A 15,208-nucleotide genomic window follows, 5' to 3' on the forward strand; every position below is an offset into this window, starting at 1 on the left:
TCAAATATTACCTCTTTTGTGTTTTACAGTTTTTCTCAATGATTTACTGCTTAGTTTCTGAACAGAGGGTGCTTTGCAGCATCAAATTTATATCAGAAAAAAATTAACATGGGAATAAAGGTACATTTCACTTTTAAGTAAAGTGACCATATTAAACCAAACCCAACATAAATTACAAAGTATTTATTTGCTTTGCTAAACTATTTACTGGCTTCTTTAAAGCAGTGGATATCATCCTCTATGGAACCCAGAAGTTATAGGTCTTCTCCCTAGAGAACAACGGAGTGCCTGCAGGTGTGCACGGTTTCGGTGGTTGGTCCAGAGATCCCAGGGAGGTCACTCCTGGTTGTACAGGTGAACCGTGGGCCCCAGGCAGGCCTCTCTGTGTGTGAGAGACATTCCACTGGGATCATTTGACACAGGCTTCAATATCTTTTCTCATTACACACAATATTCACACGTGTATGACCACACACGGGGAGGCACACGAGCACTGCACAGAACTGGCTCACCTGTATTCCAATAGTTCTTGAAAACTGGGTGCTTTTTCCATTTAGCATTCACACTTCACATGGCATACTTTGTGAACAAGAAAAATGTGTGTACCTCTCCACGCCGCTCAGCTTCCACTTGTGTTTCCGGGACATCAGCAATCCCCCACCCCAAGCAGCCTGAAAGAGATCATACAAGGAAAAAGGTACAGGTTTCTCATTGCCTGGATTTCCACAGTTTGGTGTCTTTCAGAACAGTGAGAAAGCGTCTCCTTGACCCCAGGCAACTCAGGGGGTTGGCCACTTTTGTCTAGCCCTAGATTTTCAAAGTTTAAATTGAGGGGGAGGGCTACTGTGCTAAAGTCTGACTCCGTCTGCGTGTATGTGGTGGAAGGAACCAGACTGGGGCTGTGTTTCCTCATTCTGCATGAGAAAGAGCCAGCTTCTCCCCACAGCCCATCTTAGGCCAAGTGAAGCTCAGCACCTCAGAACGAGAAACCCTGTTATCGCCTCAGTTTAGAGTCGAGGACATGGGCCGGGGACTCTAAACATCTTCCCAGGTGCAAGGGAAACTCTTTTGACAAGTCTGGATGATTCCAGAGGGAGGAAACAACTTTATAACCCAATTCTACTCCTGTGTAATTTTGGATAAGCTAAGCTCTCTGTCAAATAAATGAACAACAACAGAAAAGCAAGCAGGAAGGATTTGTACTAGTCAATTTGTTGAGCAATTAGAACATGTCCCTTAAAAATTTGTTCTCAAGTTTTAAGCTTTGAATTGGTATAGTCATCTTTACAAACAGATGTCAAGAAGGAGATTCATCAAAAATATTAATTCTTTTGTGGACATTAATATAAATATTCCTGGGATTATTTTAAAGGGAAGAAAACAGTTAGGGTATGATTGCTTTTTTCCCCTTTGTTCTAATTTTGGTTTTTTTACAGTTTCAAAAATAACCCAGTTTTCCAAGTGCATAATATTTAAGATTTTTTCTAGCTTAATTACAGAATGTATAAGCATTAAAGAGAATAAAAATAAGTGGTAAGCTTGATATGTTTCAGAGAAAGCTAGCGCACTTGGTTGATCCTAGCTCTATTGAAGTTACAGATCCAGGGAGGGAGACTGTGGCATTTGCTGGCGTAGGACACACAGACGCTGCTGTTGGTGAACCTGCTGGGGCAACCTCCTCCTGAATCTGCTAGCAAGGCTTGACAGGCTCCCCAGTTCCATGACCAGGTCACCAAACGACTGAAGTCATTCAACCTTTGCTCAGTGTCTTCGCGTGTAAAACGACAGGATCTCTGGTACAAGTCACATTGTCAGTCAGGGAAGGAAAAGGAGGTTGGTAATGGCTAGGCAGACATCTCCGAAATAATGGAAATTTATCCAGCTTAGCCTGTGGACATTTTCTGCTCCTAAAGAAAGGGGAATTCATTTGCTCTAAATACTTAACATAGAGCCCAAATGATCAACAGCCAGTGCCACTACTCACCAATGTTCTCGCACTAGAATGTAAACCAGCTTATGCTTCCTTCACTGAGAAAGCCTGGCGATCAGAAAGGTGGCTGTATGCGCCGGGTGTTGTGCCTAGTGATCATTTGGTGCAACACCTTATCTCATTGTGGATCATTGACATTTTGCAGATAGCAGGTAATCTTTGAGCTGTACTTTGAAAAATACTGGCCTAAATTTAAATACCTGCAATTTGTCCTAAGAATGGATAGTTTTTCATTTGAAAATATTTTCCTGGCACACTCCATTGTTTTAAATGTGACTAAGCCTGGAGTCAAAACCTTCGCATACAGTTTATCTTCTTAGCTGACCAACCTAAGAAATGGGAAATATGGTGGTAGGTGTTTCTTAGCAAATTTTCAAGTCTGCTTCCCATTCAATACATATAAATATCTGGGTTGAGTTGGGGTTTTTACCCTTTGGGTTTCCTGTGTAAATGCAACTCCTATTTACCCTTTTGGTTATTCTTGCCGGGAAGTAAGCTCTCTATGTGTGTGACTGTGTGTATGTACGTAGGACATTATAGCTCAATGAATTGCAAACTAAGTGCTCAGCTCAGGTATTGGTCAAAGAAATGAGAATAACGTCGGGAACATTAAGGCATTATCAGCCTGAGGCTGCTTATAGTGAATACTGTATACTATGTGAGTTGTGTGCTATTTTGTCTTTGCACTCTTTAAAAGCTGAAATATCACCGTTTGAAAATAAGCTCCTAAAGTAAAAGAGAGAGGGTGAGATACAAATTTCATTCCACGAGCTCCAGGTGAAAAATGTGCAAGGAAAGGTTAGTGGTAGGTCCTAGGGGATACTTACATCCACGTGCATCCAGATCTTATACTTCTTGCAAATGTCAGCGACAGCTAAGAGGGGATCAAACGCTCCATACACGGTGGTCCCAGCCGTGGCGCTCACAAGGAAAGGAACGAATCCCTATGCAAATGAGAAAGCCCCAGGTATGTAAAACAGGGGTTCAAGCATTCTTTGACATAGCTGACAAAAACAGCGGACATTCTTCCCCTATCGCACACATGTGCATTTGGGGAGCCATCAGAAGGATAATTGAAACTTGAAGCCTGGTAGGAATGATATTCATACTCTAGGATCTGAGTTCTCCAGGCCATTCTGCTGGACCTGCAGTTGCCCTATGAGAAGACTGGTTCTCAGAAGAGGCTGCACTGGACCCAGAGGTAAACAACCTTTGTAGTGCCCACAGGTCATTTATATATTCCAGGGAGATTTTCTGGCCTCGCCAGCCCCTTTTGCTGACTTTCTAGTCTTCCTTTTTAATAACAGGCCCTCTGAACCTAATAAATAAGCAGAAAAGAGAACGACGAGAAGGAACTCCAGCCCATTACTCCTATTTGGAAAATCCTCAGATAATGTGTTTGGAATCTTAGAGAAGAGGATACACATCAGCTAAACAATAGCCATGGCTTTTATGTATCTTAGTAGTTCTCTGTCTGACTGGCCCTGGCTCGGTGAACTTGACTGAAATAATATGTGGCTGCTGAAAGAAGGCTGAAGAATGCTGTCGGCATTCTTGATTGAACCAACATGATGTAACATGACGTTACAGAGGCAGTCTGTAGGTGGCAGCAAAGTTTAATCTGTGATTTATGTTTCAAGAAGCAGTTCTAGGACAAGAACAAGGGGAACTGTATGCCAATTTGTGTCAGGGAAAAGGTCATATTTAAAATATGATTCCTGAGTTCATAATAATTAGATGTGTATCTTATAGCATTGAAATAGGAACTGCGTATTATATCCAGGAAAAGTTAAACTAAGAGAATTTTAAAAGCAAGCTCTCTGGCTTGTGAACCATCCATGTAAATGAGTTCCCAGAGCTCTGTGGGAATCTCTAGCAGGTCTTCAGAACTGGTTACTTCTAAAAAGAGTTCTAAATTGCTCCTGGAAAATAAGATGTTGGGAGAGCCAGTCATATCAGTGTGTGTCCAGGCAGGAAAAAGGATTCCTTTTAAATAACACCACACCAGTAACTCACACGCCACATTAGCATTCTGGTATTTTCCACTTGTGAAAATGATCTTTCAAATGTGTCTGTTTAATTTCAAACCTCATCACCTAAGAAGAAAAATGCTTTGGAAATCCTTACAACATTATTGTGTGTGTTATTTATCCAGCAACTTAGATATTTCTGAAGCAGAGCCTACAACTCAGAGAGACAGAGAATGACTGGGTGCAAAACTTCACATTCTCATTAAAGCTGGGAGGTTGAGGCTGGTGTCTTCTTTTTAAAACTAAAACCAAAGTCTGTTCTCCACTAGATAGGAATACAAATCTGTACCCTTAGCATGTCTTGGGCAGCATAAAGCTCCACACAAAAACTTACTTTTTGTTTGACTTCAAGGATCCTTCTTTCAAGATCAGATGGGATCATTTTTCCCCTGAAAGGAAAAATAAATATATTATAGATTTGACTTGAATAATGTACTTTTTTTGTCTTGGATGAGTGGCCACATGAGAGTAAAAGTCCAACCCTGAACCATTGGTTAATAATGGTCAGTTTAAACAACTCCTTGCCTCTTTTCAGGAAAAAAATGCATTTCCTCCCCAAATGATGCAGGGCTGTAATTCCTGGCAGGTCCTGGGGGCCCCTGACCACACTGCACTGTCAGAACAGTCGTGGGTCCGTCCTCTCTGTACAGACCCTGCTTTTTAGGTCATCAGGCTAACAAAGGAAGCGTTCCAGAATAGCTGGACTATAAAGCAGATATTAGGCCCGAAGGCACCAAGAACCGCTGATTGATGGGAAGCTGTTTTCCAAAGAAAGGCGGTTAAAGCACAATGACCAGGCCCAGGTAATGGACCAGTTAGCAGAGACTAGTTCGTGAGGGTGCTAGGGGACAAAGAGCATTAATGTGTAATTCAGAGCAGCCCACCCTTGGGGGAACTTCTGTGTGATGGGGACAGAAGGAGCGACAGAGGGAATGCACAGAGAGGGTGGTGGAGAGAGCATCTCATTCCATAAATTTCTCTTCCCACAGCGTGGCCTGAGAGTAACCCTCGAAGTAGTGATTTTCACCTCTCTCAGAGCAGGCTCTGCTAAAACACCTTGTCCCAGAGGCTGCTATGCACAAAATGTTCACATTTCAGAGGAAATTCAGATATTTATCTTTTATATAAAGTCCCTAGCACATTAAAATCCCTAGAGTAATTTCCTAATATGTGGAAATTGGGAGACAGAATTCCTAGAAATTGGTTCCAGATCCCAAAGTTTACCTTGTCTACCCAAACTTTGGAGAGTTTGAGGTGGACTAGCTTGAGGGTTGCAATCTGCTCATCTAATCACCTCTGGATGTGTTGTTAAGCATAGGGCAGTACGGTGTCGAAGATTAGGGTATGTTGAAATTGAAAGAGGCTCGAGAGCCGATTCTAGTTTACTCAGCTCATATTTCAAATGAGTAAACGGACCAAGAGAGGTGAAGTGACTACCGAAGGTTAAAAGCTCATAAAAGGCTGATTGTAACTAGAAATAAAATGCCAAGCTTCCAGCACAAGCTCAAAGGGCCAAACATATAGGAAGCCTATTTGGAATAATTGGAGTCTTTTGGGATAAGATAAATCCTTTGAGATAGTATCTGGCTTTCATGAATCAGAGGTGTCAGTCAAGCCTTCCAGGAGAGCAGTAATGAACATCTAGTCAGTTCCATTTCCATATCTGTGAGCTGTGGGGCAGCAGGGCGGGGTAGGCTTGTCCAACACTGTACTCCCCCCTTATCTACGGGGGATATATTTCAAGAGCCCCAGTGGGTAGTACAAACCCTATATATACTATGTTTTCTCCTATATCTGCATACCTATAGGAGAGTTTAATTTATATGTTAGGCATATTAAGAGATAAACAAGTAATAATAAAATAGAACCATTAAGCAATATACCATAGATGAAAATTAAGAAAATGTGGTCTCTCTCTTTTTTTCTCTGAAAACATCTTATTCTTCTCTACTCACTTTTTTCATTTAAAGGAAGCACTTTACAGCTTCTTTTTGGCATCTGCCTTACACCTGGGGCCATTGTTAAGTTAAGTAAGGGTGACCTGAACATCAGTACTATGATGCTGTGATGGTCAGTCTGATGACTGAGATGGCTACCAAGGACTAATAGGTAGGGAGCATCTACACCACGGAGACGCTGATCAAAGGGATAATTTATGTTTCAGGTGGGATGGAGCAGGACAGCATGGGATTTCATCATACTGCTCAGCAGAACAGTGCATAATTTAAAACTTATGGGTTACTCTTGGAATTTTCCATTTAATATTTCGAATCATGGTTGACTGTGGATAAGTGAAACCATGGGTAAGAGGGACCACTGTAATCCAGTCCACATGTTTGCTTCTTGCACAGTGGCAGGTGGTGGGTGTGGCTCTTGACAGGGCAGGACTGGTCCTGCTGAGGCACTCTGCCTTCCACGCCCATCTTTGTTTTGTCCACTTAGGAAGCCAGAGCCTGGCACACTCAGGTGGTGGATCACCATTTGTGGGAGGTGTGTGACTATAAGGCAAAAGTTTAACCCAAGGATGATATTAATATGTTCACTCTACCTCACTCTGTAAGGAGTACGGGGGCCTCGGGAGACATAACTTTTCATCTTTCCCTCTATCTTATAATTGGCTGAATTACTTTAGAACAATAGTTCTTAAAGTGTAGGGTGCATAGAAAACACCAGTCTACATCTTTAAAATGCAGATTCTTTAGCTCTGCTTTTAGGGATTTTGATTCAGTAGGTCAGTTATAGCACCTGGAATTAATTTACCCCACAAGAATTTACTGAGCACTTACTATGTGCTAAACACTGTTAGGGGTGCTGGGGTACCAGGGTAAAACAGTCCAGTTTCTACTCTCCAGGACTTGCATGCAATCAAGGGAGATAATAACATGGTTCATAGACAGGCATGCATAGGAATTTGCATTTCTAATAAGCACCCAGGGTGATTTGGAAGTGAGTAGTTGTAGCTCCAAGAAATATTGCTTTAGAAATGAAGTTTTAACCTGGTAGGCATTTAAATAATTGTATAACATACTAAGTGAGCCAAGTAAGCCCAATACTTTTCATGTTACCCATGGCTTTGAGCCATCACGGCTTAGGGCCACAAGCAGAAGGAGCTCCAGATGTGGCACCATGTGTCCCCTGCCTGCCCATGTGCTGAGGGGTGTGCACACTGGGTGACAACCAGCAGGCTATTTGGAGGATTAGGGGCTGCCTTGCCAGTCCTGGCCTTTCCAGAGAAGCATCTCTTGATGCAGGGCAGCTTTGGATGGCAGCTGTTGCCTCCTCTGGTCTGTTCTAAAAGTATTTCCATGGCAAAGAGTTATCTTTAATGTTTACACATCGGCCTTTAGGCTCAAAATGAAGTCATGACTGGTGCTTTGTAACGCTGCTCTGTGTCAGTTGTCAGTGTGTAAGAAGGGACTGCCATTCAAGTGACAACTTCTGAACCAGACTGCTGCTTTGCATGTTCCTGTTTTGAATTAAAATTCCTGATTAGCAACAGCCTTTCAAAAGTCACATGATGCTACAGAGTCAAATAACTTCATAAAGTTGCCTCTGCAAAATCCCACAATCCTAGAATTGCCAACAAATCCTTCTCTCTGTGGGAAGGGCAAAACTCATGAATTACATTGTGTGAGGACTTTGGACCCAGATTCATGGCTACCTTCCCTGGCTCCGAAGGAGAAAACTAACTTTCTTACCCAAAGGAGAATATTACTGAAGAGTGTGACCTCTAGGCAGGCATCTAAATGGTCAGGTATGGGGCGCTTTAGTCATCGGTGACTGGTGACCTGTGCTCACTGGCCCTGCTGAACCTGTAGTAATTCTACCAGGTTTTCCTAAGTGAGTAGAGCATGGCTGTTCACAAAGATATGATGCGGGCTGGCAAAAAGTTCAAAGATTTCCTGTTGGCACCTGCCAGAACATCAGTTGTAATCCACGAACAGGCCATTGTCTTTGTGATGGTTTTGGGGAGAGTGATCCACTGAACAATCCAGCTCATGGCACAGCTAGGACCCAAAACATCCCAGAGAGCAGCCCTTTGAAGAGCCCTTAGAATGCCCAGCCACCTTGGGTGACAAACACCCCAAGGGCGTGTCCCACATTCTCAACACCTTTTGGCGAATTAGCCACTGCAAAATTCCAGCCACACCCTTACTTGTAATTGTCAGAAGGGAAGGAACAGGCCTCCAAAAGCCAGCTTAGGACTGACTGTGTTTGCTCTCATCCAGTCAGTCTCGCATCCTTGGGAAAGGAAAGCTTTTGTGGTTTTGGCACCACTGAGGCACTTGCCACCATGATCCTGAACAAGGCTGTTAGGAAAACAGAAGATAATGGTGCAAGAGAGGAAAGCAGCCTGGCAACTTTTAAAACTGCAAAGGAGTGATGATGGAGGGTAGATCAGCGCTCCGCGCATCAGGGTCTTCACACGTGGTGTGGAAAGGTCTTTGGGAGCCAGTCAATCGTGAGGAATATTCGGAAAGTTTGTTCCTCCTATACCTAACCAAGATGGGCAGAGGGATCTGAACAGGGGGTGCAGTGTAAGCCTGACGGCACTGGACACACAGAACCAGCACATGCAGTTGAGTGTCTGAAGAGCTTGGAGCCAAATACGATTGAACTGATTATGAGCAGATTATGGACCCTGAGCCCTCGTGAACTGGTAAGATGCTGCAGGAGTGGAGTTTTCCAAAGCCACAGTAAAGGAGATAGTTGTGTGGCCCATGATGAGGCTAGACACCTTCACCGGTTTATGAGAACCCCAGAAAGGAATTCTGCTCTTTGGTTCTCCTGGGACTGGAAAAACACTGATTGGCAACTGTGTTGCTAGTCAGCCTGCCGGTGGGGGGGGGGGGGTGTCCCGGTGGCGGGGCACCGGGGAACCATTTCAGTATCTCTGACTCCTCTTTAACCTGTAAGTGGGTAGGTGAAGGGGAGAAAGTGGTCCGTGCACTGTTATTTGCTGTTGCAGGATGTCAGCAGCCAACTGTAATATTTATTGATAAAAATGATTCCCTGTTATCTCAGTGGAGTGGGGCAATGGTGAGCATGAGTCTTCCAGGAGGATAAAAACTGAGTTTCTAGTTTCGTTAGTTGGAACAGCCTTGTCTTCTGGAGATTATATGCCAGTGGTGGGAGCAAACAATTGCTCTTAGGAAGTCATGAGGCTGCCAGAAGAGCCTGGTGACAAGGTTCTGCATTCCCCTCCCAGAAGTCATGCGGGAGAAACAAGGTCATTAATTGATCTGATGTCCAGGGTGCAGGGCTGTCTCTGTGAGAAGGAAACTGAACTGGTTGTGCAGCGATGGGAAGGGTTCTCGGGGGCCAATGTGATGCAGCTGTGCATTGAGGTCCCCCTTGGTCCCATTCATAGTTCACAGATTGCCAGTGTGGCCACAGTAACACCAGGTCAAGTTCCACCGACAGCTGGCATTGATTTTGAAAATGATTTCATTTTGTCTCAAAACCCCTTTATATTCTTTTCTTAAAAATTTAATTTTTATTGTATTTTTTATATACCTATTAGTCCCTGTGTACCCCCTCTCCCCAGCAATCGCCACACTATTGTCTAGGTCTTTGTGTCCTTTTCCCTTTTTGCTCAATCCCTCCTACCCCACCACTTGGCCCCTAGCTGTCAGCTGGGTGACCCAGTGTGTCTCCAAAGGCTATAAAGCTTTATGAAAACTGGAACAAGAATTTTGACTGTGGAAAGTAAATAGGGCAGTTAAATTAAAAGATGGCATTTTTGTAGTAGTCTTTTCCATTTTTTAGCTTAGGAAACTGGGGATTTATTAATTGTACTCTTAGTGTATATTCTGAATCCAATACCTCAAATAAAATAGATAGTGATAGCTAAGATTTTATAGTTGATTGACAGCCTGTATTAATAGAAACTTGATTTTTCTTCCATCAGTTGTTACCTGATGTGTATACCTATTCATACAAGACACAAAGAAACTTTTTTCTGTTGTTTCTAACAGGTATTTTTCAAGATGTATAATGAGATGACTAGTGAGTTCAAATGGAAAGTGAGTCTTATTTGTGCGTAAGGATGTATGACAGGTTTCTTCTGAAGCCCACGGGATTCTCAGTGCTGGCTCGCGTAGGGTGTACCTTAGAGATGGAGCTTTGCTTCCTGTTGTTTAAAGATCTGAGATCCCACCAAAGCTGGAGTGAAAATGCCAGTTTTCACTCTGTCTGGTTTGTAACCTGATAAAGTCTTTTTCCCTACCAGGATGAACAAATAAAATATGTTCAAAAATTTAAAAAGAAGGAAAAGACCCCTGGCTTGCATAGGTCAGTGGATTGAGTGCAGGCCTGCGAACCAAAGGATTTTGGTTCGATTCCCAGTCAGGGCTCATGCCTGGGTTGCAGTCAGGTTCCCAGCAGGGGATGCACAAGAGGCAACCATACATTGATATTTCTCTCCTTCTCTCCTTCCCTTCCCCTCTAAAGATAAATAAATGAAATCTTTAAAAAAAGAAGGAAAAAAATAGATTTTTACCAAAAGATTCAAAAAAGGTTTGGATAAACAGAAAGATACACCATGTTTTTGGTGAGAAAACAGTGTGGTAACTACATACAATTGATCTCTAAACACAATTCCAACATGATCCCCAGTGGAAGTTGTGGGAAGATGGGAACCTGGGGAAATAGTTCTGAAGTACAACTAACTGAAAAACATAAATAAGGGTATTCAATGTTTTTAAAAGTAGCACACAAACACAAGGATAGGCAGGGGACATATTTCTCTCTACCAGAATGTAGAACACATTGTAAAACTGTAGTGTGATTAAAAAGTATGCTAACAAAGCCAAATAGGAAAATCAGTGGAACAAAACTAAAGACTAGGAACAGGCCTGATATGAATTTAGTATATGCAGATCAGTGACTACAATACTTTTTTAACTTTCACATGGCATTGGAACATGTGGCAAAAAATAAATTAGAAAAATTACCTATCTCGCCAACACCATAGATCAAAATAAATTTCAATTAGATCAATTATTAAAATAATAATATAAAGGCTCTATAGGAAAGATTAATGTTAATGTGTACTAAGGATGGGAATACTTTCTATAGAAGGCACTAAAGGTGGGAAATGAATGATTAATGATAGCTCTGACTACCAAAAAATAGAATATTTAATTTTATCTATGGTATTTTTATAAATACCATAGATAAAATTAAAAAGCAAATGATGCATTTTAGAAATGATGCATTGTATGATGCAAATGATGCATTGTATGATAAGAAAAGACTTTCTTTTTTCATTTATAAATAACTGATAAGCATCAAATGCTTGACTTTGCTAATTATCAGAAGTGCAAATGAGCGCAATAATAATAATAATGAATAATAAGAGGTTCCATGTGGCAAATCCATACAGGCCACTTAAGGTTTTACTCCCAGGTTTAGTGAGGACACGGTAAGCAGTCGCCCCTGGGTACTCCTTGGGGAGAATATAATTGATAGGCTCTTTTTTGAAGGGCAACATGCTAGCAAGAATCATAACTCTTAAAATGGGCATAGTCCTGGGCTCAGAAATTCTATTTCTAGGAAATTATCCTAGGCAAATAACATAAAATATATGTAAATCCTTAGCCACAATGATGTTTATATTAGCATTTTTAAGTAGCGAAACTTAAAGTGATTTAAATATCTAACAACGGGTTTGTTAAATTACTTAATAAGTAACAATAACAAGTTGTAAACAATAGACTATTACATGTAATTGAGAATTATATTGGAGAATTTCTAATGGAACAAAAATTGCTCATATTTTAATTATGTAAACAACAAATTCTAATCAGTAAATGTGTTTAAATTATATTTATATATGTATATATATGGAATTGTATGCACCAAAAGATTATAAGAAATTTTGTCTGCATTCCTCCATTATTTTTCTTTTTTAAATTTTTATTTTAACTGTTGTTCAAGTACAGTTTTCTGCCTTTTACCCCCATCCCAGCCCATCCCCCAGCCCTCCTCACCTCTTTCTCATTTCCACCCCCTCTTGTTATTATCTGTGTCCTTTATACTTGTTCCTGCCCTCCATTACTTTTCTATAATGAATATGTTCTACTTCTGAAATAAAAATAATGTTCTTTCCTTTTTTTAAAAGAAGGGATTATCCCTCACTTAACAACATATATAAAAATTAACTTATAATGAATTGAGAGTTAAATGTAAGAGATATAACTATAAAACTCTTAGAAGACACACCTGAAACTAGTAATACAAAATAATACTGAATGTAAACTAATTAAAAAATTTTAATTAAAAAAAAACTCTTAGAAGAAAGCATAGAACTAAAGCTTCATGACCTTGAATTTTGCAATGAATATTTTTATGAATATGGGCCCAAAAGCACAATCAACAAAAGAAAAAAAATAGACAAATTGAACCTCATGAAAATTCAAAAGTTTGTGCATCAAACAACACTACAATCAAGTAAAAAGGCAACCTACATAATGGGAGGAGATATTTGCAAGTCATATATATGATAAAGGATTAGTATCCATAGTATATAGAGAACTCCTTGAACTCAACAACATAGAAACAATCCAATTAAAAGTGGTTGAATGAACCTAAGAGGCATGTCTAGAACATTCCATCCAATAGCAGCATGATACACATTCTTTTCAAGTGCATGTGGACATTTTCCGGAATAGAGCATAGATTAGGCCACAAAACAAGCCCTAACAAATTTTAGAAAGCTAAAATCATGTCAAGTATCCTTTCTGGCCATAGTGGTACGACATCGATAATAGGAGAAAAAATGGAAAAGTCATAAATATGTGGAAATTGAAGCAACACACTCCTGAACAACCAGTGGATCAAAGAAATCAAAAGAGAAATCAAATGTACCTTAGAGAAATGAAATGAAACACAGCATGCCAAAACTTGTAGCATGCAGCAAAGCAGTTCTATGAGGGAAGCTGATAGTGATAAATGCCTACATTAAGAAAAAATAAAGATCTCAAGTCATCTAACTTTATGTATCAAGGAACTAGAAAAAGAAGAAAAAAAATAAGGCACCAAATTAGCATAATAAAGAAAATAATAAAGAATAAATAAATGAGACTAGAAATAATAAGGCAGAAATAAATGAGATGAGAGCGGCAATAGAAAAGATGAGTAAAACTAAGAGTTGGTTTTTTTGAAAAAATAAACAAAATTGACAAACCTTTAGCTAGACTTACCAAGAAAAAGAGAGGATTCAAATAAATAAAATTATAAATGAAAAAGAATACATCATAAAATACCACAGAAATACAAAGGGTCCTAAAGGATTACTATAAAAAATTACATGCCAACAAACTGGACAATGTAGAAAAGGGATAATTCCTCGAAACCTACAACCTACCAAGACTGCATTATGAAGATACAGAATTTCCGAACAAAGCAATAATGAGTAAGAGATTTAAGAAGTAGTCAACAACCTTCAACAAAGAAAAGCTCAGAATGGTTTCACAGGTAAGTAAATTCCACCAAACATTCAAAGAAGAATAAAGGCCAATACTTATCAGGTTCTTTCAAACAATTGAAAAAGAAACACATTCTGACTCACTTTATGAGGCTAGTATTACCCTCTCATACTAAAGCCAGAACACTACAAGAAAAGAAAATTACAGGCCAATATCACTGGTGAACATAAATCCTCAACTAAATACTAGCAACTTGAATTTAACAGTACCTAAAAGGGTCACACACCATGATCATGTTGGACTTATTTCTTGGATGAGAGAGTTTAAAAACTCTCAACTAACTGGGTGTAGTAGAAACATTTACCTTAACATAATAAAGGCCATGGATGACAAGCTCTCAACTAACATACTCAATAGTGAAAAGACAAAAACTTCTTCTCTACAAAAGAAATAAGAACAAGGTAAAATTGTCCACTTTCACTACTTCTAGTCAAGATAGCATTTTAAGTCCTAGCCAGAGCATTTAGACTAGAAAAAGAAAAATATGACATCAAAACGGGAAAAGAAGGTTATACTGTCTATGGTCACAGATGATACAATCTAGAAGAACCCCAAGACTTTAACAAAAAACTGTTAGAAATAATAAGTAAATTGAATAAAGTTGCAGGATACAAAATCAAGACATAGAAATCAAGCCCACTTACAATAACATCAAAGAGAATAAAATACTTAGAAACAAATTTAGGAAAGGAGGTGAAAGATCTGTACATTGAAAATTACAAGATATCAATGGAAGAAGGCACAAATAAAGGGAAAGATGTCCTATGATCATGGATTGAACAATTTAGTGTTGTTAAAATGTCCATACTACCTACCCAAGACAACTTATAGATTCAATGCAAACCCTATCAAAATAGAAAAAAAATCCCCAAATTTGTATGAAACCGTAAAAGAACCCAAGTAGCTAAAAACAATCTTGGTAAAGAAGAACAAAGTTTGATGCATCACACTTCCTGATTTCAAACTGTGTTATCAAGTTATAGTAATCAAAACAGTATGGTACTGTAAAAACAAATATAGACCAATTGAACAGGAAGAAGAACCCAAAAGTAAACTCATGCACATACCGTCAACTAATCTTTGACAAAGGTACCAAGAATACACCATGGGGAGAGGATTGCTTCTTCAATAAATGGTGTTGGGAAAACTGAACAGCCACATGCAGAAGAATGAAACTGGACCACTATCTTACATCATAAACAAAATGTAACACAAAATAGGTAGACATGAATGTAAGACTGAAAACCATAATGCCCCCCCGCCGAAAATATAGGGCCATTTGTTTTGGTCTGGGGGTGAGCTCTTTACAATCAGTGTTGGTGATCATTTTTATTTGGGGTGTCACAGCACAGCAAAGGCAAAAAATAAAAATAAACAAGTGATACTATATCAAACTAAAAAGCTTCTTGACAGCAAAACAATCAGCAAAATGAAAAGGCAGCTTATGGAGTGGGAGAAAATACTTGTAAACCATGTATCTGGCAATGGTTTACTCTCTAACATACATTAGAAACTCCTATAATTCAATAGCAAAACCAAAATAACCTAATTTAAAAATTGGCAAAGAACTTGAATAGCCAATTTTTCAAAGAAGGCATACAAGTGATTAACAGGTGTACAAAAAGGTGCTCAATATTACTAATCAGGGAAATGCAAATCAGAGCCACAATGAGGTATTCACAGCTGTTAGAATGGCT

At 39.7% G+C, this 15,208-nt stretch overlaps 1 protein-coding gene and 1 pseudogene across 1 annotated transcript in view; one reads left to right on the top strand and one right to left on the bottom strand.

The window, feature by feature from the left end:
* The window catches only part of GAD2 (glutamate decarboxylase 2), a 73,502-nt gene that overhangs the window by 22,576 nt on the left and 35,718 nt on the right, over window positions 1-15,208 (bottom strand). The window contains exons 9-11 of the mRNA XM_037037216.1: window positions 4,355-4,409; window positions 2,818-2,934; window positions 607-671 (exon numbers count right to left, since the gene is read on the bottom strand). Coding sequence (XP_036893111.1) covers window positions 607-671; window positions 2,818-2,934; window positions 4,355-4,409 — 237 coding nt within the window. The remainder of the gene's footprint in view (window positions 1-606; window positions 672-2,817; window positions 2,935-4,354; window positions 4,410-15,208) is intronic.
* LOC118980561 (fidgetin-like protein 1) lies at window positions 7,872-9,733 on the top strand (annotated as a pseudogene).

This window comes from Sturnira hondurensis, unplaced genomic scaffold (genome assembly GCF_014824575.4).
Source record: "Sturnira hondurensis isolate 20B ecotype Veracruz unplaced genomic scaffold, ASM1482457v3 Scaffold0022910, whole genome shotgun sequence".
Taxonomy (NCBI): domain Eukaryota; kingdom Metazoa; phylum Chordata; class Mammalia; order Chiroptera; family Phyllostomidae; genus Sturnira; species Sturnira hondurensis.